Here is a 22626-nt window from a genome sequence, read left to right as displayed (position 1 = left end):
GGGGGGGGCGAGGGGGAGGCAAGCAGGTAGGGAAGGGGAGAGGAGAGGTGGGTGGGCTGGGCGGGGGGAGGTGACGGAGGCTATACCCACCGCCCGTGTTGGTCCTCTTGGTGCTGCCGGCTTCGGGGGGGGCTTCCAGCGGTCTTTTCCGGGAGTCCGGCGGGTCCAGGTCTATGGGAACCCCGGTGTGGGTCCCGTTCTGCTGGATGGGAGCTGCCGCCATCATGTTTGCTGCTGCTCGGAGGAGAATTGTCTCTTCCCTTCTGTGGTGGGGGGGCAGGGAGGGAAGGGGGAGGAGGAGGAGGAGGAGGAGGAGGAGAAGGAAGGGGGAGGAGGAGGAGGAGGAGGGGAGGGGGCTCGTCCCGTTCTCTTGTCCTTTTCTAAAATGTAGAGCTAAGCTCGGGGCTGCCGAGGATGCTGCGCGCCTTGTTTATCTGGCACCCGGGGGGAGGGAAGGGAGAGGAGAGGAGGGAGGGAAGCGGGCAGCGCTGGCTGGAGGAGCAGCTGCAGTGCAGTGTCAGGAGATGAGGAGAAGGGAGACAGGGGAGCGAGGGGGGCGAGAGAGGGAAGAGAAAGGGTGAGAGGGGAGGAGGAGGAGGGGAGAGAGTGAAAAGAGTGAGACGGGAGGAGGAGAGGACAGAGTGAGTGGGAGAGGAGAGGAGGGGAGAGAGTGGGAGAGGAGAGGAGAGGAGGGGAGCGAGAACGAGTGAGACAGAGGAGGAAGGGGAGGGAGGGGGAGCGGGAGGAGGGAAGGAGGGAGGGAGCGAGCTGTGTAAATGGTGGGCGAGGGAGCGAGGGGGAGATGATTCACGCCGCCTCCGAGCCCCCTCCGCTCCCTGCCTGCCCTAGCGCTGCGGCTGGGCTGACCGCCGCTGCCGGGCTCTCATGCTCCCCCTCGCTGCCGGGCTGGGGCGGGGGGACGCGGGGGTGTGAGCGTGTGTGCGAGTGTGTGTGTGTGTGCCTGGGGGCGTCCCTGGCTGCGCGGCGGGGCTCCGTTCCCGCCCCAGCCCCAACGCCTCCTTCGGACGCCCCGGCAGCCGCCTGCCTCGGCCGGCCGCGGGCACGAGCCCTCCGACCTCGGCTGCGCCGCAGAAACCCCCGAGGCAGGAGAGGTTAGAGCGGGGCGGGGGGGGAGCAGGCCGGGAAGGGGGAGGCAGGGGGTGGATGGGGGGAAGCAAGGCCGGTATAAAAAGGGAGGGCGGGGCTTACCGCCAAGACGGGCGGGAGATCTGGCCAATGGGAACAAAAGAGAGCGAGGTTGGGATTGAAGGGCGCAGCCAACCGCGGGCTTTGAGTGGAAGAGCCGTTGGGGGGTGGTGGGGGCGGTTTAACCGCTGCGGCGGGGTGGGGGCTGGCGGCGGGGAGGCCGTGTGGGGAGGGAGGGGAGGCCAGGCCGCCTCCCGCCCCGGGAGGGTCCCCGTCGTGATGCGGCGTCACCTGGGTTACGCGCAGCGCTTCATAGGCCCGCAGCTGCGGGGGAGGACGGCTGCCATCGCCTGAGGAGGCGCTGGGAGAGCGGGGAGAGGTCCGGGCCGACCCGGGCTGGGCTCTGTCCTCCTCCCGGGCCGGCGGGTGCGGAGCGGCAGCGCCGCGCTGGGAGCCTGGGATGCGGCAGCCTGCATGCTGCGGGCTTGTGGCGAAGCATAATAAAGATATTATTTTCGTGCCGTGACAGCTGGGCTAAGCCGGAGCTGTGCGACGCAGCGCCGCGTTCCTTACGTAAATATTTAATGGGATAGGCGAAGACGTTTCCCTGCAGCAAAGGCTGTTCCCGTTTAGAAATTTCACAAGGTTCGGCTTAAAAAAAAGTGCTGGGAGGGGAGAGGTGGTAGGGCTCGGGGGGATTGCCTCCGTGCTGCACGAGCATTTTTATTCGACTCTTAGCTGCTTAATCGACTCCTTGCCTTTGAAAATATTACCGGAGTGGTGTAAGCATAGCTGTAGCGGTCAGTACTAGAGCATCCGTTCCGTACAAAATTCAGAAACGCGTATTTATTGCATTAAACTGTACTCTGTGCTAAATTCGTACTGCTACGAGCGTGTACGGAATGGCTGCTGACTCGAGTCCTCTCACAGTGCGAGCTTAAAACCCGACTATTTGTGGATGAAATCCAGTTTCCATTCTGAGATCCCAGGGAGACTCTGCCTTGGTTTCAGTAATCACTTGTCATTAATGCTGCCCAAAACAACATTTAGAGCTTAAAACACAAATTTCATGCATAATATATAATACAGCACATCCCCTTATAAATCCTTATAAATTATGAGCCAGATAGCTAATATGCTATAGGATATTAATACGTGGGCACTTTAACATCTGAACTGACTCCTGCCCAAAAGCATTCACAAATTAAGAAGCCGATCCAGCGTTGTAAATAGGAAACTTTCAATGACTTCTTTGGGAATTGTGTCTCAGGAATGCAGTATCTAGCCTCCCAGGCAGATGAAACAGATGCTGCAGTTTCAGTAACAAGCTGATAGCATGTATGGTCAGTAAAAATATTGTATAAAAGTGGAACTTTCCTACTCATCATGTACCCTTTGTATCTAAGATACTCTGACTCATAATTGCTTAGTTTACTGACTGAAATACAATTTTAGGCTTCTGTTACCTTGGCAGTTGCTGACACAATTATGGTACAGCAAGCTGGGGACTGTTCTGGCTCTTCCATTTTCTTTACTAAGTTCCAGTTGAAGAATTTTAATTAGTATTTGAGCCAGAAAGAGCATGGCATGACTTGAAAATCTCGGGTCCAGTTTGAAGGGTCATCAGTCTTACGGAGCTCTTTTTATTCGTAAACTGAGCAAATGAAGGATAGAAAATACTGAAGACAAAAATAAATAAATAAATAAATAAACAATAATGTTCAAGTGAAGCCATCTTTAGTTAATTTCCGCAGCAGAACTGTGCAAATTATAACACTGCTCCCTTTATCTCGCTGAACATGCCCCATTCATCTGTAGTAACGTGGAATCAAACAATTCTCTTGTTTTAAGACCACATCTGTTTTACTGTGCCCCCCACACCAATTTTAATTATGTGGCAGATCTGATTGGATTCAGCACCTGCAAGCCTTCCCTTTGGGAGCTCCAATTACCTTATAAAACATTTAGTTGATTGCATTCTTTAAACAAAAGTGTTGTTTCATCCTAACAACAGGAATATTGAAGTGTAGAATAAAAAAAAAATGTTTTAATGTGGTAAGCAGAGTGTGTGTTGTGTATCTATCTTCCATAAGCTCAGAGGAAAATGGTAATCCTGAAACCTAATTTCTTCAGACTCAGCAGATGTCTGTCCTGTGTTAGTCTGTTTCTTCACGAACAGCTGTCTCACAAGTGCCTCCCCTTGTCTTTACAGAATGTCTTTTGTTTAATAATTTCCTGATACGTTATCTCCCAGTCCCACTAAGACAAGCTTTTTAATATTTTTTTTTTTCTGGTACCTATAAGTAGGCTCTTTATAGACTTACAGGTTTTGAAGAATTTAACTAAAGCTTTAGAACTACCCTCTCAGCTAGTTTCTTAGTAGTGGTTCTATTTAACTAAGCTAATAGCAGCATATAAATAACATTTTAGCAACTATTAATGTGGTATTAACGAGATAATTAGTTACTACAGATATGCTTCAGAACACGCTTATGAACGCACCGCACCGCCTGTGACAGCCAGCAACCTGCCTGGAACAGGGATATTGAGGTCTCGGGGCATATGGCAGAAAGCGCAGCCCTCTAGTGGCAAAGGTCACAGGTAGTGTTTGCAAGCTGTGTTTTTTTCATGGGTGGTGGGGAATGAAATGGGTTTTAGGAAATTCACAAACAACCCAGGACACTGTCCTGCGGTACTCTCAGCCTCCTGCATTTTTTGTGGTCTGAATTACCAGTGGAAATAGTTGTGGAGGCTTGTGCTACAGCTTTGTTCCCACTCTGCAATGATTTCTATGGAGAAAGAACTAATGGGAAAAATAAATAAATAACAGCATTTTTTTCCCCCACTCTCTCATCTGCTGATTAGTGTTTCTTTTTCAATCAGCTCTAGACTGACATATCTAACCAATGTTCAGTTCTGGCATCTTGATTCCTTTTTCTGTTTCTTTATCTCCCACCAGCTAATATATTCTATAGCTTCAGAGAGAGTTAGTGCAGTGGTAGTATGGAATACAAGTTCAACTTGCCAGCCTTATTTCTAAGAACACTCTTGGCTGGTGGAGATGTGGGTGGTTGTGTTCCTACCAAACTCTTCCACAGGCATGAGAGCAGTCCTTAGAAAGGAAAGGGATTAGGAAGAAGCATAAATCAAAGTAATTAAACATGTATTTTAACAAATAAAAAGTCACAGGATGACTGGGGTAAAGTTGTAGTAAACACCTCCTAATTGGATAAGCTCCACTGAGCATCAAAATATGTGAATCAAAGGAATTAATGTGAATAGTATTATGGACTGATTCACGTTTTAGTGGTTCAGTGACTACCTTAGGAACCAAACTCAACCTTCTGTTTCTTTTAGAGGTGATGGATACCTTTGATACCTTCCCTCTGGCTAATAGAATGAACAGTTTGTTTTTCCCCTTATAGGAAACATGTCAGAGCCCAATAATCATTAAATTAAAAAATAATACCTCTTAAACATCCAACTTAGGTAAAAGAAAATAGGTTTGGTCTTTATCCAAAATAATGCCATTATTACTGGGAGTTTTTCATTACCAAACAATTGATGTGATGCCTGGCAAACCTCTGCTCCACTAAAACTACAGTTAGTTACAAACTCAAAATATAATTTTCTCTTTCAAGTCTTTAACTTCGGCTTTCTGTTTATGACTTATTTTCTTTGATAGTCTAACAGTTACACTGTTATCATTCTTGATTAAGCTGTCCAATTGTTCTTTGTTTAAATACTGAATTATCAGTAAACATTTTTAAGTTTCAGTGGAATTTCTAGATTACAGCAATGTTAATCCATTTATTATCCACAGCTGTATTATATGCACTGCTGAACTAGTAGTCAAATGTTAACAGTTTTATTCCTCACAGAAAGAGCAGAGACAGCTGCTAAACCCTTTCATACTGTAGACCGTTACTGCTTTCTTTTCCAATAAACCGAGGATGGTAACTTCAAAGAAGTAATAATTTGACCATGCTATTTATCATAACATGAATATATTAGCCAAAATTCTCTGCTTAGAAGTGGAAGGAAAGAGTGTGTGTAGGAAATCAATGGCCATTTCTGATGTCTTGGTAGAGGGATCACCTGCTTCTTCCTCCACAGTATTCATAAAAATTCTTAATTCCTACGGATGAAGGTCTGTTTTATAAGCTATTCTTGTTTTCTTTCTACTTTGGGATTACCTGAGGACCTACCCAGATGTCAATGTGAAAAATAAGGTAACCTCAGGACAAGATCATTTTTCATCCCTCACAAGGAATTGACTAGGATCAGGGTACGATCCATGCAACTCCAGTGGCTAGAGAATTTTCCCCAAAAGACATCTCCATGGTGATCTTGCTGTACATTAAGACCTTTTAATTCTTAGAATAAAGGAAACTGAAGACATGATTTAAAGTGCTTTCCAATAGTAGTATTCTTCTGGCCAGTTTGTTTATTTTTTAAATACTGAAGTAGATAATTCAGGGATTGAAACTGGTACTCGCCATTGTAATGAAACATTGATGTAACATAGTACGTGAGAAACAGCAGGATCATTCTGTGTAGTTTACATCAGTTTACGGTGGTACTGATTGCGTACCTCTTAGCACTGTATTACAAAAGAATGTCGGTGAAGCATCACAGCCAGCTATCACTCCAGGTGCTTCAGAATGTATTCATCTAACTGTTGTATGGAAAATAGGGTATTTGTTCAGGGAGTCAGCATGTTTTTAATCTCTGTTATTGGAACTGGTATTGCAGCATCACTATTTTACGTAGTATTTTGTTCACCCATAGCTAACTGTCTTACTTATTTGAATTTTTGGCACTTTAGGATAAATGAAAGATGAAACAGAGATGTTAACAGAAAAATCAGTTTCTTTGATTTTGTTGTCAGGCTTGGTCCTCTGCAATACTACACCACTTCCCGTGAACTGAGAGAACTGAAATAATGCAGCAACCCCTAAGTGGTTGCAAGGGCATCTCTGTTAGAGTGCAGTCATGCTCTCAGAGAGCCTCTCAAAGAGGCTAATATGGTCTTGGTTATTCTCATAAATTAAAACTAGGGAAAACAGGTAATAATTTTAGCTATAGTCTTATGACACATCTTATTCATGATTTTTGCCTGGAAATTTCCTAAAGTTCAGTTGACAATTAGAGTTATTTTAGTGGAAAAGATCAAAAATCTTGCTGAAAATGGAATGGAAAGGGAGGAAGTAAGCATGTTGCACAGGGGACGAAGGAAAAACAAGAATGATACAGTGCAGACAAAGGTACTGATTTTTCTGTTTAATGATTTGCATTAAACTATGTAGTAAAAACTGAGTTGCAATGTTCATTTCACTCACTCCAAATACCTATATTACTTGAGAGCATTAAAAACAAGTATATGCTGGTAAAATTATACTAGCAAACTCATTTATGTTAACCGCCAACAAAAAATTACATTTTTACCAGTATAATTTGTAATCAACTTTCCAAATAATAATAATCTATTTCAGCAAAAGTAATCCTTTTACAAGTTTAATATTAGCATAGCAGTAGGACTTTTTCCAATGGAAAGGTAATAAAAGTCACATCTCTAATATCATTACAATAGGAAAAGTTCCTAAAAGAGATCTAATGATCTTTAAAAATGCTTTTTTAAGATTTAGTATATAAAAATCCATATGCCAGTAGATTACAAATTAATTTTCAGCACAGAGTGATTTTAGGCAACAATTACTACCTTCAAGAATACAAGTTTATTTTGGGAGCTTCAGCTGATTCTTCCCTAAGGTTTACCAAATACCTTAGATTTTGTTCTTAAGAAATCATTCTATTCCACCAACAAAATTTAATCGTTCCGGTGTTTTATATTTCTGTCTGCATGAAATCATCCATTTCAAAATACCCCTGAACTGAAAATTCTCCTAGTGGGGAAGCGTAAACACATAAAACTTACTGTCAGGATAAATTGGTCAGAATGATTTGGCACATAACCTCACTGTTTGCCATAAAAACATGTAGCTGTGTGTCAGCAGCACAAAGGCTATCTGGTCCAAGGAAAACAGGGATTAGTTGTAATGCTGCCTGTTTGAGACAAGGAGTATTCCTTAGTGCAGTGAGGTTAAAACAGAGCTCATCCGTAGTACAAGACTATCTGAATTATTTAGTTACCATTTTGACCCAAAAGGACATGGTGGCAAATTATGATTTACATTGGAGGTTTATTCATTTTATAATTTTATTTCAGTGAAAGCAGAACTGGAACCATGAAAGGTACCAAAATATGAGACCACTTTCACTTTAATTGTTTATAATCTATAGAGTTACTTTATAATTTTAATGTTAGTTGCAAAATATGCAATATTTTTATTTATATTTCACAAAGAGCTGTATCATGAAATTGGCATGCATGTAAGTGGATGTATGACTTTAAATTCAACCAAAATGGAACAATTTACATGCTTAAAAGAAAAAATCATCTACCTTGCTGAATTAATGATCCATTTGTATTTAATTCAATGGGAAAGAGACACATTGCTTCAATATTGCAGATTTAGGCCACCAAATCTCATCCAAGCATACTGTAAATCAAAGGGAACCTTTCTATTGCAGTCCTGATAAAGTATTTGAATATGTGGACTTTTTAAAGCATTTTCCGGAAAGGCTACATACGGCTTTAAATGCTCCACATACATATATTATGTTTGGAAATTTTTTTCTTTTTTCTTTTTTTTTTTTTTTTTGGAAACCCTCCAGACTGACAATAGACATCCATGGACCTACTGGATGAAAACAGTTCTATTGATTTCCAGAGGTCTTAAGTCATTCAATACAAAATACTGGGGTGAAAAATAAGTAGAGAGAGGAAGGAAATTATACAGAAGATATTAAAGTGAACTGCAAAGCTCTCATGCCATAAGAGAGTCTATTCATATTCTAGTGATGGGCAATTTGAATTAATTTTGCATAGATATATGTAGGGATATAGAACAGGAATAAATATATGTAGTGTGTTGGAATATATAATGTATCATTTCTAATAAAGTATATATAAACAAAACAACAGCTGGTATTTAATTAAAAATTTGGGCAGTTACAAAGGTGAAAACTAAAGACGCACATTCCAATAATTAAAGATCACAAGTTAAGGTGAAAAATTTTTACATAGATACTGTGTATATTGTGAGAAAAAGGTATATACATAATGTTATAGAAAGCTGCATATGTATATAATACATATATAATATATATTTTTTTAAAAAATAAAAAGCCTGATTATGTTTCCTGTAAATTTTCTATGGAGTATTTTATGTTTCATATTCTAGTCAAGGAGGAAGACTTCTGTTTCAAAAGTTACAAGTATTTATATTCTTCTTTTTGTTCTTATTTTAAATTAGAGGTTTAAGTTGTTTGTGCTGGAACAGAGAAATTCATATGTTGAATCAGAAATGGTTCACTGTAAGTGAAATCACAAAATACAAAATAAAGCACAATAATTAAAATACAAATCACAAAATACAGAAACAGGATTGTTGTGCATATTAGCAACAATGCTTATAGATTCATCATGTCTTACAACAAAGATATTTATAAGTGGACCTCCTGCCTCTGTCGCATGCTGTCATTGCTTTGGATTGACTGCTGTTAGATCCCTGTAATCCTGAGCCCTGGGATCTTGTCCTACATGTTTACCCCACTTGGTATGCCTGTTATTAAGTATTTAAAATGGAAATGAACTCTAATCTTTGTGTCTGTTTATAACAAAGGGTTTTAATCCCTTCAAAGCCATATTTATTTGTTTAATAAAGTTTATAAAAAGATGTGTTCAGTCTGATAGCTTCTATTTGCCAGTTTTGCCAGTTAACGTTGTTTATTGCCTAGTATTTTTTAACTTGATAGGATGTCATGGCAGTGATGTTATGTTCGTGAACTATTCTATCCCATTCCACCTCAAAGCTCATTGTTAGAGGCATAGAATCATAGAATGGTTTGAGTTGGAGGGAACCGTCAAGATCATCTAATTCCAGCCCCCCTGCCTCCCACTAGGCCATATTGCCCAAAGCCCCATCCAACGTGGCTTTGAACACTTCCAGGGATGGTGTATCCACAGCTTCTCTGGGCAACCTGTTCCAGTGCCTCACTGTCCTCTGAGTAAATAATTTATTCCTAATGCCTAATCTAAATCTACCCTCTTTTAGTTTAAAGCCATTAGCCCTCATCTTATCACTAGCTGTATCCTGATAACTAGTCTCTCCCCAGTTTTCTTGTAGGCTTTCTTGAACTCTTTAGGTTCTGGAAGGCCTCTGTGAAGTCTTCCCAGAGCCTTCTCTTCTCTAGTATAAATAAGCCCAGCTCTCTGAGCCTGTCTTTGTAGGAGAAGTGCTCCAGCCCCTTGATCATCTTTGTGCCCCTCCTATGAACTTGTTCTATTACTTCTATGTTCTTCTTACGTTGGGGGCCCAAAGGTGAACACAGTACTTCAGGTAGGGTCACACGAGAGCAGAGGGGAAGAATCACCTCCCTTAACCTGCTGGCCACGCTTCTTTTGATGCAGCCCAGGATACAGTTGGCTTTCTCGCTGCAGGCACACATTGCCAGCTCATATTGAGCTTCTCGTCAACCAACATCCCAAGTCATCCACAGGGCTGCCCTCAATCCATTGATCACCAAGCCTGTGACTGCAACTCTTTGAGTGTGACCATCAAGCCAAGTCCTTATTGACCAAGTGGCCCATCCATCAAATGCACGTCTCTTCAATTTAGAGACAAGGATGTCATGCAGGACAGTGTAAAATGCTTTCCACAAGTCCAAGTAGACGATGCTCTTCCCCTATCCACCAATGCTGTAACCCCATCATATGAGGCCACCACATTTATCAAGCACATTATGCCCTTAGTGAAGCCATGTTGGCTGTCACCAATCACCTCTTTATTTTCCCCATGCCTTAGAATAGTTTCCAGGAGGATCTGCTCCACAATCTTGCAAGGCACAGAGGTGAGACTGACTGGCCTGTAGTTCCCTAGGTCTTTTTTTTTTTCCATCTTTTTGAAAATGGAGATTAAGTTTCCCCTTTTCCAGTCACTGGGGACTTCACTGAATTGCCATGACTTTTCAAACATGTTTCCAACAGGTTAATAGTAATATAGTGAAACTAAAATTTAAGAACCTGCCTCTTCCATCTTTATTTGTATCAATGATATCTCAAATAAACCATATTAAGGAGGCTCTACCTAAGCAAATGCAGCAACAGTGAGAACTTCCTCAACCCATGAAAGAGAATGCATATGAAGACTGACTATTTTGGCTGATAAAATGCCTAAAACTTAGGATGGAGGAAATCCACTGCAAAATAGGATTAGAATATGTTCACCTGATCTAGATTTAATGAGTTGGACATCGTTTCTTTTCTCCAGATAATGAATGAGACATATTCATGCAAGAGTTAAAATTCTTAAAGCAAAATTAACTTGGTTTAGTTAAACATGTTTGTCATTTTAAAGTATATGTGTCATGAAAATAGGACTATAATAAGATCTACTTTTAAAGTTTATCTAAGTGTACATGGTAATAGAATTGTATTTCCTGCCTACTTGACTGTTTAGTCTAAAAATCATGTTTTCCAATTAATTTATTGCACTTTTTGGACAATTTACTGTTTTATGAAGGTGAAATAGCTGGTAGTACTTTTAACAATTAAGGAAAACACACATAACATGATGATGCTTGAAAATGAATATGTTAAAGCTTGATTGAATGTTAGTATCCAACTGTACTAGTATTAGTGTAAGCAATAAATACAGGTAGTGCAGCCAAATTCAAATAATCTATTTTGTATCAGTTTGAAAGATTTGGTTCAGTTATGCAAATCCTCACTCACTTTATATATATACATGATCTTATTCAACACATTTTTCCCCAGACAATCAAAACACTGAAGTGCCAAAAATGAGTACCTTGTATTTTCCTGTGCTTTTCCACAATGTTTTATACAGAAATATAAAATAAAATTACAAGGGTGATCTATTCAAAACTGAGTATTATGTAAAGCAATACATGTCTGCAAAATGTTTTGGTGTCAGTGTTTCTATTTCTACAGCAACATGTATCATCGTTAATCACAATAATATGAAACTTCATTGGGTTTGGACTATTGGTTTCTTGAGCAGATTTCTTCTACTAAAGTACAATTTTGCTGGTATTTAGGAAATGTTGATACCTCAAATCCTTGTATAAGTCAAGTATAACTGAAGAGATTATGATAATTCACTTTTGGACTGTATCTATTATTACATCATTATACTGTAGAGGAACTGGCCTGTACAATATCCAAAGATTATGCATTACTTAAAAATAGTTAAAAGCCATATATTTCTTCATTACAATTGTCACAGGAGTGAAAGAAAACAGTCAGCTTTCCAGGAACATTTTATTTATTTAGAACCTCTAAGAATTCCCAAGAAAAATCAAACAAAATGCTTGGCATTATAGGTTCTGCAACACGGTATTATATTCAATGGAAGTCATTTATGAAAAAATAAACTATGTTCATGTGTCATCTTAATAAAACATATGATGACAGCAGGCATCTTGTGTGTATATATGTATATATACGTTCACCCATCCATATATACATAAAATCGCACAGCAATTTTGAGCCCTCTAGTGGTAATAAACTTCTCAGTTAACAAGCCTTTCATTGAATCACAAGTATAAATTCTTAAATAACAAATGTCTAAAGTCAATAACACCATTATGCTATCATAGCAGTTGAGAAGGGCTCCCCATAGTTGATGCGGATCTGTAGATGCACTTCCAAGTGTTAGTAACAACACATATATGCAAATTGATTTATTGGGTTTAGCATGATAACATTTTTGCCTTTTCTTTGTGGAAAATACAGCTTTTCTAAAAGAAGAGTACTTTTGAAACTCTGATGATATTTTTTAACTTGAAAAAAAAAAAAAAAACATGACTACTGTAAAGTAAACATTAAATGTTTTTAAGCACGGCATCCTCATTCTCACTTCATATTATATACTGCCACAGGTAAGTGCTACAGGGGGAGGAGATGAAAAATCTGTTTTTCAAATTGGGAAAGCAATGTTTATCTACTTTGGTCTTACTACACCAAAATCAATTATTTTTTTTTTTCTTCAGTGGCCAGAAACAGTGTTTATGTTAACCATTTTATTTTGTGACATTTCTCCATACCATGTACTAATTACCATTTTTCTAAGAGGTTTTTAATTCATTTAACTTTAGATGTTCGTTAAAAAAATTATAAGAATCTGAAGAAATTTAGGATCTTAATTCCTAATGACTTCTTATAATGTGGAGGCTTCTGAGACACTTGGGTGCTTTTAAATAATTATCATGCATATTGAATGGCATAACTTTTCCTGAATATTGTGGCTTTATTTCCTCCCATGATGCACCTATTTGTTTCCCTTTGCTAATAGCACTTAATGTACTTACATATACATTAAGTATATTTGTTTTCCTTATAGCACTTAATGTATATTTAACATACAAATAACAACATCAGATGTACAGTTAAGAAACTGTGGTATAGAGGTACTGGATCTGCAAGTGGATTTTATCATCTAATCTGATGTATAAAGAGCTTGAACTTTAAGACTTTGAACTTTGACAATCAAACTCTACATACAAGCAAAAGACTCAGCAACAGTGCCAACACGTAAAGACTTAGATACCTGTTGGAAGTTCATGTAACACTTGTGTTTGTTTGTTGGTTGCGTTTTTTTGTTTTTTTTTTTCTTTTCTTCTGAGCTGATTCAGTTCATTCAAGAAAAGCCAAACCCCTTCAAGGAAAAGTTAAATGGACATTCTCCTGTATATGGTCCCCAGATCTAACAGATGTGATCAGATCATGCTTAACACATGGGTTTAGGATTGAGCTTTTCATTTGACATAGAAGTAGGTACTACATAAATATGCAGACAATTCACTCATTGCCGCCGCGGGCGCTGAGGTACTGAGGGCGGAGCCAGGGGTGACAACAGTCCACCCACCCCCGGTGTTATAAATGTAGTCCCTAGGGAGCGCCGCCAACAGGGCACACTAACAGGACTGGCTTGGCAGTTAGCGCGGGCAGTTCAAGCGGGGCAGTTCAAGCGGGGCAGGGAGGAGAATCTAGAACTCGCCATGGCGGGCACCCGTCGCAGCGGTCAGTCTGAAGCAGCAACCCAAACAGAGGAGATACTGCCTCTCTGGGCTCACGTGGGCACCCAGGTGGACCTCCTGAGGGGGGAAGTGGCAGTCCAGACAGGTGACTGTGGGGAGATCTGGATTCTGTAGGCCCACCTGGGTCCTGAGGGAAGAGAGCGCTGTCACGGGTGTAGGTGTGCCCTGCTTCAGGATCTCCTCGAGCAGGTGGCTGGGCTGCAGCAAGAAATCAGCAGCCTGAGGGAGTCTCTTAGGGTGACAGATAGGAGGTGTCACCCTGCCCCTGCTGTTACTCAGCAGCCCTCTGCTATGTCCCGACAAGAGGCAGCCCCTGTTGAACACATGCAGAACAGAGGACCAGACTGTCCGCAAGAGAAAGGGGGCTGGACCCTTGTCTCAGCTCGGAGCAGAAAGGTGGGAGCCACCTACCCCCACGGTGTCCCTGGGAAATAGATCTGAGGCTCTCAGGGAGGTTGCGGAAGAGGCTGAGGGTCTGGACAGTAGTCTGAACCCGGGAAGCAACCCCGAGAAGAGAGTCAAGATTGGGGGAAGTACAAAACGTAAGGATCAGGGCCAGACGGAACACCGCGTAGTAACCTGTGCCACAAAAAAAAAGAGCAGAGAGTCCTGGTGACTGGGGACTCCTTGCTGAGGGGCACTGAGGCTCCCATCTGCCACCCAGATAACCTAACCAGAGAGGTGTGCTGTCTTTCTGGTGCACGTCAGAGAGGTTAGGAAGGCTCTGCCACAGCTCATTAAACCGGAGGACTACTATCCTCTTGTAGTCATTCAGGTTGGATCCCTTGAAGCTGCTATTAGAAAAATGAGGAATATTAAAAAGGACTTTGCATCCCTAGGGAGGTTGTTGAAGGGATCGGGGGTGCAGGTAGTGTTCTCCTCTGTCCTCTCACTGGGTGACTGGGATGCAGATAGAAGGAGTAGAATGGGACAGGTAAATGACTGGATGAGGGGGTGGTGTGTGGATCAGGGATTTGAGTATTTTGATCTTGGGCCGTCCTTTGAGAGGGTGGGTATGTGGGCAGTGGACAGACACCTACTGAGCAAATGGGGTGCAACTGTGTTGGGGAGCAAGCTCACTGGGCTGATTACCAGGGCTTTAAACTAGGTTTGATGGGGGAAGGGAGGGGAGCTAAAAGTGACAGAGAAGGGCTGGGGGAAGTCGTCACTACTGTCACTGTTGAAGACAGGGAAAAACCTCTGAGCTCTCCCATAGGATTGTCTGAGAGCTCCTCAGAGAAGGTACTGTTCCCGATGCCCCATATGGTTTCTTCTTCTTGCATCCCCCCAGGGGTAACTGCACCTGCTGCTTCCCTAAAGTGCCTGTACACCAATGCGCGGAGCATGGGAAATAAACAGGATGAGCTCGAGATCTATGTTCGGTCGCAGGGCCACGATCTTGTTGCGATCACTGAGACATGGTGGGACAGCTCGCATGACTGGAACGCTGTCATGGAGGGCTATGTCCTCTTTAGGAAAGACAGGCTGGGGAAGCAAGGGCGTGGGGTTGCCCTTTATGTGGGGGAGCAATTAGAGTGGACCCAGCTCCACCTGGGGGAGGGTGAAGGACAAGTGGAGAGCTTGTGGGTGAGAATGAAGGGGTGGGCTGGTATGGGAGACACGGTGGTGGGGGTCTACTACAGGTCACCAGATCAGGAGGAGGAGGTCGATGAGGCCTTCTATGAGCAGCTGCTAGTAGCCTCACGATCACGAGTGCTGGTCCTCATGAGGGACTTCAATTACCCAGACATCTGCTGGTTAAGCAACTCAGCCAGGCATGTGCAGTCCAAATGGTTCCTACAATGCGTTGAAGACAATTTTCTGACACAGGTGGTGGAGGAGCCGACGAGGTGGGGGGTGCTCCTGGACCTTGTTCTTACCAACAGGGATGGCCTTGTTAGAGATGTGAAGGTTGGGGGCAGCTTGGGATGCAGCAACCATGAGATGGTGGAGTTCCAGATGGAACTAGGCAGAGGAAGTAAGGCTAAAAGCAGGATTGCTACCCTGGACTTTTGAAGAGACAACTTTGACCTCTTTCAGGACCTGCTTGGGAGTATCTCATGGGCTAGGTTGCTTGAGGGCAAGGGTGCTTGTGAGAGCTGGGCTACATTTAAGCAGCACTTCTTCCATGCTCAGGATCGGTGCATCCCGAAGAATAGGAAATTGGGAAAGGGGGGCAGGAAACCTGCGTGGATGAGCAAGGAGCTCATCGATAAGATCAAAAGGAAGAGGAAGGTCTATGAAATGTGGAAAAAGGGCCTGTCCTCTTGGGAGGAGTATAGACATGGTGTCAGGGCCTGCAGGGACACGATGAGGAAGGCTAAAGCCCACCTAGAGATGAGGCTTGCTAAAGAGATAATGGATAATAAGAAGGGTTTTTCAAGTATGTAAACAGCAAGAGGAAGACTACGGATAATGTGGGTCCCTTGCTGAACGAGGGGGGAGTCCTGGTCACAGAAGACACCGAGAAGGCGGAGATACTGAATGCTTTCTTTGCTTCAGTCTTTGCTTCAAGGACACCCCCCCAGGACTCCTCGCCCCTGGCAAGAGGACAAAGGGTCTGGGAAATGGAGGATTCCCCCCTGGTAGATGTGAGAGTGGTTCTGGAGCCTCTGAGTGGGCTCAATGCACACAAATCCATGGGTCCCAGTGAGGGTGACGGAGCACTGGAACAGGCTGCCTAGAGAGGTTGTGGAGTCTCCTTCTCTGGAGATATTCAAGGCCCGTCTGGATGCCTACCTGGGCAGCCTGCTCTGAGGATCCTGCTTTGCAGGGGGGTTGGACCCGATGATCTTTCAAGGTCCCTTCCAACCCCTACAGTTCTGTGATTCTGTGATTGAATAAAGCACACTAATATCTAGTTGAAGTGGGAAATCTGGAGTTCCAGAACTTATTACAATTCTTGTTGATGAAGAATAAAACATTTCTAGAGCAGTGATAATCAATGGTCTAAGTGCTGGTCTACGTGCATGAACTATCTTTTGCCCTCCTGATGTTTAGTGCAAAAGTGTCTCATTTCCAGTCGCAGGAACAGAGAATGCCTCTAGCCTAACTCACACACTAGCCTTGGACAAGAGATTCTGGTGTTTTTTTCTTGATCTTAGAGTTTTTTTCAATAAAATGAATTTTAATAGGAAATAAATATTTCATATTTCTCAGTAAGATGAAAGAAAAACCTTTCCTACATACTGGGTAAGTGCTGTAATTACTACTGAAATTCGAATGGAAGCATCACCATCTTAACAAACTTTCTAAAATAAAGATTTCTTTATAACAAGGGACAATGTAATTGCCTTTCTACCAAGGGTCCAGAACTGTAAAACACTTCAAAACAGAAGCTTCTTCTGAAAATAGGAAATAAAAACCTGAATCTTGAGCAGATTGGATTTTAGATAACTTTTCAGCATTTCTGTAGATTACTTTTAGTAGCTGCTGACTGGCATTCCACTTGAAGATGTCTCAATGAATTGCACAGTGAGTACAAAAAGCTTCTTTGGGTCTATGAATTGTACTGGAGAAGCCTGACCTTCAATGGTACTAATCATCACAGTGCCCAAGTCCCTTTGCAGACCTACAACAGTGAAACTGGAATCTGAGTCAATGAAATAGCATGGTATTGCCTCTAAGTATTCTGTGCCCCAGCTGACCTCTCCGTCATTACCCTGATTGTGGTTAAAGCTTAGTTTGGCAGTTACCAAAAATCTAACTCCAGAAAGAGCATTCTACCACATGGCATTTCTGTCACCCATGAAATAATTACAATTCTTACTCTGGGGGGAACTTTACAGGTCTTGCAGCTACAGCTTTCTAGATTTGTGCTTCTGCTCTTTTCTGACAGTATAATTATTATAAATTGTATAAAATTATATTGTATAAATCATATAATAATATACATTATTGTTGTTGTTTTGTTGTTGTTGCTGTTGTTGTTTTTGCTGTTATATATGTGATCTTACCTATACACATGGAGAAATCATACTGGTATATTACTGCTGTTTTGAGGAAACCCTGGGATAACTGGAAATGTTGATTTCTGATCAGCAGAAATGCTATGTCTTGTCCAGGATGGGTTTGCTGGGCACGAGAGATCACATTTGCTTTAATTTTCCTCCTGGACTCAGTTCAAAGATCACATTTGGATGGTCATCCATGCCTTAGACCTTATGAATCCTGCAGATGATCTGTTTCTTCAAACATTAACACTTCAATCAGAAACTTGTCCCTGCAGGCACAAGGGAGTATAGCTATTCAGAGTAGTTTGGCAGTCTCACTAGAAGGATGTTAACTATGGTATTTTTTCCCTCTGTCCTTGGTCCTAAAACCACAGAACTTGTTGCCTCCCAGGAATCACAGCAGTTTAATTGTCCAGGGTTTTTAGTAGGGATGAATATCAGTGTTTCTGGAATTACTTAGTTAAAAACATAGTACAGTAATTTTATAATTGGTTATGTGCCAAGAGTTTAGGACCAGAAAAATATGTAAATCATAAGTAATTAATTATAATTTTTAATAATACAACAACAAATTTGCTTCTGGTGTATTAGAGTAATTTACATAAATTGTTATTAAATTTATTTATTTTTAATATCTGTCAAAACTCCATACATACATAATACACAAATGAACAGCTAAAAAGAATATTAGTATTGGATATGTGTAAAATTTGTATGGGTTAGTTAGCTTCCAACAGATTATCAGGGTAAAACACATAGGAAGGAACATAAGTTTCATGGGTGATAATAGTTCACCTTAGCCAGGTAGTGAGGCATAAGGTTGGAAGCTAGTTCCAGCATCGAAAAATATGATTATTGCAAAACCTTGGGTAGGATTACTGCCTGTAGAAGAGAACACTGTTGACTTCATAAGAGTGAAAAAAATCATTTGGAGAATAACACTGAATATTCCTATGTGACTTGGAATTTTAAGGATTGAATAAAATTTACATTAAGGCACTGCACTTCTCTTTCTTAGAAAGCCATTTCCTAGTAAAAATAAAATAGTCAGAAAGCTATGCTTCCAGTACTATGTATGGGATTAAATTAATACTTCACAAAGTCAATTATTGCTTAGTTATGAATTGTTTATAACAGGAGTATATGATGTCTAGATAAAAGCATTTATAAACAAAACAATCACCATTTTCTCCAAGAAAGTATATTGACTTCTTTAGCATGGCTAGAATATACTGATAATGAGGTTTTATGTGGTTTTTAAACTACCAGGAGTTCTTGCTTCAAAGGGATTATTGAATGGCAGCCTGATGAAAGAGGAAATGAGATTTATAGAGTGCGAGTGTGAAGTCATCAAATCAAACTACTTTCAGACTGCTGTCTCTTTTGCACCTGACATCACTATCATTGTCCCTGCATCTTGCAAGTATAGCATGCATCAAGTCTGCAATAGAGCAAAATATCATTAATTGGTGTGTCATGGGGGACAACAACCTCCCTGTGTGAACAATCACACTTCATGGACTATCTGAAATAAAAACATTTTAAATTCTTAAATAGCTGGCTCAAAAAAAAAAAATAAAAAAAAATCTTGAGAGTACAAGCTAGAGAAAGAAAGACACAGGGTTACAAAAATTAAGTTTTTGCCTTCTGTCTTGTACCACATATTTTATCAAGTTTTGGTTGCATGTTTAAAAGGCATATTCTGGGCAGCAGCTATAAACAGCTTTCCACACAAGGTTGAATGATGAAGTTTATGAAGGTCAGTCTGTTAAACTTCCTGTGGCCCAATTACTTAGATAACAGATGCCTGGGTAGATCATTAGCCATATTTATCTTCTTCTTCCTTTATATGAAAACAAATACAGAGACCAGAACAGAACTGGGCAGTGGACTGCCTCTGCTGTCTAGTGCCATAATTGATGACCAGTAAGGCTAAGATTGTTCTGTCAATCAACTTAAAACACAGATTTTAGGATAAGAGTTACACAGCTCACGAATTGCCATTGGCAACCTAAGTTTCATAGACCCTGACCAGGCAATGATGAGGATGACCTCAGTGAGTTAGAACAAAGGCCAGAATTTGGACTTGAGTGCCCTAGGACTGAAGCTGCCTTAATGCTGTCAGCCTCTTTTGGTCTCAGAATTGCTTATACGAAGGAGTCCTAAAGCACACATACTTTCAGGTAAGGTAACAGCAGGAACATCAGTTTTTTATGAGATGGAACACAAATTCCATAGCACCTCTACTCTTAAATGGGGTCAAGATTTGGTCTGAAGGAGGACTTCAATTGGATGCGTTTCAAAGAGATTAATGATATGCTTTTTTTCTATAAGAATTTATATGATACTATAAAGAATAATAAATAATGTAAATAATCTCATTTCATGATCCAAGACAATCACTGTCTAAGAAGAGGACTCCTTTGTGGATATTGCCTTATTATAAACTAACTGCACTTTCCTGAATCCACTTGTTCTTCATTATCAGCATCTGGTAATAGTTTTAATGGACTGCTGTTCAGTTCTGCTATTTCAATTCCTACATAAGTCACTGAGACCATCAAAGTTCCAAAAAGAAAAAGAAGAAAACGTTCCCAGGTAAAAAGCTGCTTCTGCATCACCACTGAGTTCCTGTGTCACATCTATATGTTTCTTTCGTTGACATTTGATGACTGAATTGTCAGACATTTTTTAAGGCATCATTTTGTAGTTTACTTATAGATGTCCAAGAGTAATCCTTCTACAAAAGAGGGAAAGCTAATTAAAATATATTTAAAAACCTTATCACTAAAGGCAGTGGGGTAGATTGAGAACTGGCTGGGTGGCAGAGCTCAGAGGGCTCAACAGTGCCATCTAGCTGGAGGCCTGTGGTTAGTGGTGTCCCCTAGGGGTCAGTACTGGGTCCAGTGCTATTCAGCTTATTCATCAATGACCTGGATGAAGGGACAGAGTGCATCCTCAGCGAGTTTGTGGACAATACAAAGCTTGGCAGAGTAGCTGACACACCAGAGGCCTGTGCGACCATTCAGAGGGACCTGGACAGTCTGGAGAGTCGGGCAGAGAGGAACCTCATGAGGTTCAACAAGGGCAAGTGCAGGGCCCTGCACCTGGGGAGGAACAACCCCAGGCACCAGTACAGGTTGGGGGCTGACCTGCAGGAGAGCAGCTCTGTGGAGAGGGACCTGGGGGTTGTGGTGGACAACAAGTTAACCATGAGCCATCAGTGTGCCCTTGTTGCCAAGAAGACCAATGGAATCCTAGACTGCATCAGGAGGAGTGTGGGCAGCAGGTCGAGAGAAGTGATCTTCCCCCTCTACTAAGCTCTGGCAAGGCCACACCTGGAATATTGTGTGCAGTTCTGGGCTCCCCAGTACAAGAGGGACGTAGAGAGGGTCCAGCGTAGAGCCACAATGATGACTGAGGGATCAGAGCATCTGTCTTATGAGGAAAGACTAAGTGAGTAGGGCCTGTTTAGCCCAGAGAGGAGATGAGAAGGGATCTTATTAATCTCTACAAATACCTGAGGAGACAATGTAAAGAGGATGGGGCCAAACTCATCTCAGTGGTGGCCAGTGATAGGACAAGGGGTAATGGGTATAAATCGAACCACGGGAGGTATCATTGTCATATGAGGAAGAACTTCAATACCATTTGGGTGACACAGCACTGGAACAGGCTGCCCATATAGCTTTTTTTTTTTTTTTTTTTTTTTTTTTTTTTTTTTTTCCAGGTCATTTTTTACATACAATTCATGCATAACCTTTTGATCGTGCATCATCCCTTTCAGGGATCCAGCAACCAGACTCAGAAGACAGTAAAATATGTATGGAAAGAGGTTAGAACTGGAACAAGAAACAATTTCCAAGAGATGCTGGTAAAAAAACAACCTTGCTGATCAAACTTTTTCCATAGCAACTGCACTTTAATATCTGTCAAAAGAACCATTTCTAATCCTTCTAGCTCATACCTGTGAATTTCATCAATTGTAGTGTTTGAATCAAAACAAACAAACAAATTAACTAAAAAACCTTCACAACTTGTAGTGAGTTAATTCCAAGTGTAATACATCAACGTAAGGACTTTTGATCACCATGCCCATACTCTAGTCAAAACCAAAACCAAAGAGAAAAAGACCTCAAAAAGACCTCACCAGAAAAAAAAAAAAAAAAAAAAGCAATCTGATAAGTAATAATTATAATTGTAGTCTAGTTCATTACCAGCAAAGTTCCAAGGTAATATATCCATTCTTGTACCTGAAATGAGTGTCAGACTAGCTAATTTGTTACTCTGTGTTATATCCTTTTCTGGATAATGAGACAACATTTGCAAATCTGACTGTTTTTGAGTTTTCCAAGATAAGTTAAAAATTGGCAATGAATCACCAGTTCCTTTGAGACTCCTAAGCATAAATTACTTAGCTAGTTCATTTGAAACATTCTATAATGGGAATAAATGTTGCCTTATCAGTTCTTTCTTTCAGATAGAAAATGTTTCCATCAACATTTGAATGGTTTGGCCCTAAACCAGCCATTATCTCAGCTTCCCTCACTCTGAATGAACTTACAACCTTTCTGAGAAAGATACACCACCGTGTACAATTCTTCTTTTTCCTAGTAGATCATTCTGCAAAAATAACTCAGATGAAATAAAGCATCCACCAAGTTCGGTATGTGGTTTCTTTCTTAAACATAGCTCACTTCTTCTGCTCTGTCTTCAATAGAACTTTCCACCTGCACTTTATCAGAGGTCAGAATCCCTATTCTAAAAGAAAAAGTTACATTAATTCTTGTTTCTCTAGTTTTGTCTCAGATAATGCAGAAATATACAATGAAAAATAATATTCTATGTTCTCTGTGATAATGCAGAAGACTTGTTATAAACTGTGATTTGATTAGACAAATAAATGACTGTTTATATGTTCAGGATAGTCTACTTCAGAATGAAAGGGTGGGGAAATGGAGTAGGAGAGAAGCTACTTTATTCTTTGGAAGTGTTGTCCAGGGAGTTAAAACTGGAAGTAATATCTATTATTTTAGAGCTGTACTTTGGCAGGAAGACATCTTAAGTGTGTGATATTTCAAAATCTGGAAAACATTTATTGGTGATATTAAATATTTTAGAGACTCCCTGTGTTGACAGTGTTTTGTTGATACTTTTCTATGTGGTTGGACATTTTTGTTGGCATCTGTAAATTCCAGAAGTATTTCTGCTGTCAACAGCAGAATTGCAATACTAATGCCTCAAGGCTGCCTTTTTTTTTTTTTTCTTTCTTTCTTTCTTTCTTTCTTTCTTTCTTTCTTTCTTTCTTTCTTTCTTTCTTTCTTTCTTTCTTTCTTTCTTT

The 22626-nt window shown here is 41.1% G+C and overlaps 1 protein-coding gene and 1 long non-coding RNA gene across 3 annotated transcripts in view; one reads left to right on the top strand and one right to left on the bottom strand.

The window, feature by feature from the left end:
- The window catches only part of NOVA1 (NOVA alternative splicing regulator 1), a 146337-nt gene extending 145811 nt beyond the window's left edge, over positions 1-526 (bottom strand). Inside the window, exon 1 of one of the 2 annotated variants that reach the window (XM_035328983.1) lies at positions 91-526. In XM_035328983.1, the coding sequence (XP_035184874.1) occupies positions 91-226 (136 nt within the window). In that variant the 5' untranslated portion in view covers positions 227-526. The remainder of the gene's footprint in view (positions 1-90) is intronic. The other variant, XM_035328982.1, reaches the window with a different exon arrangement.
- A 149-nt stretch (positions 527-675) lies between these two features.
- Positions 676-22626, top strand: part of LOC118168520 — a 107029-nt gene continuing 85078 nt past the window's right edge. Inside the window, exon 1 of the long non-coding RNA XR_004751620.1 lies at positions 676-1112. This is a non-coding gene — a long non-coding RNA (uncharacterized LOC118168520). The remainder of the gene's footprint in view (positions 1113-22626) is intronic.

Source organism: Oxyura jamaicensis, chromosome 5 (assembly GCF_011077185.1).
Source record: "Oxyura jamaicensis isolate SHBP4307 breed ruddy duck chromosome 5, BPBGC_Ojam_1.0, whole genome shotgun sequence".
Classification (NCBI taxonomy): domain Eukaryota; kingdom Metazoa; phylum Chordata; class Aves; order Anseriformes; family Anatidae; genus Oxyura; species Oxyura jamaicensis.
Note: the sequence above shows the minus strand (reverse complement) of the source record. Positions and strands in the feature narration are given on the sequence as shown.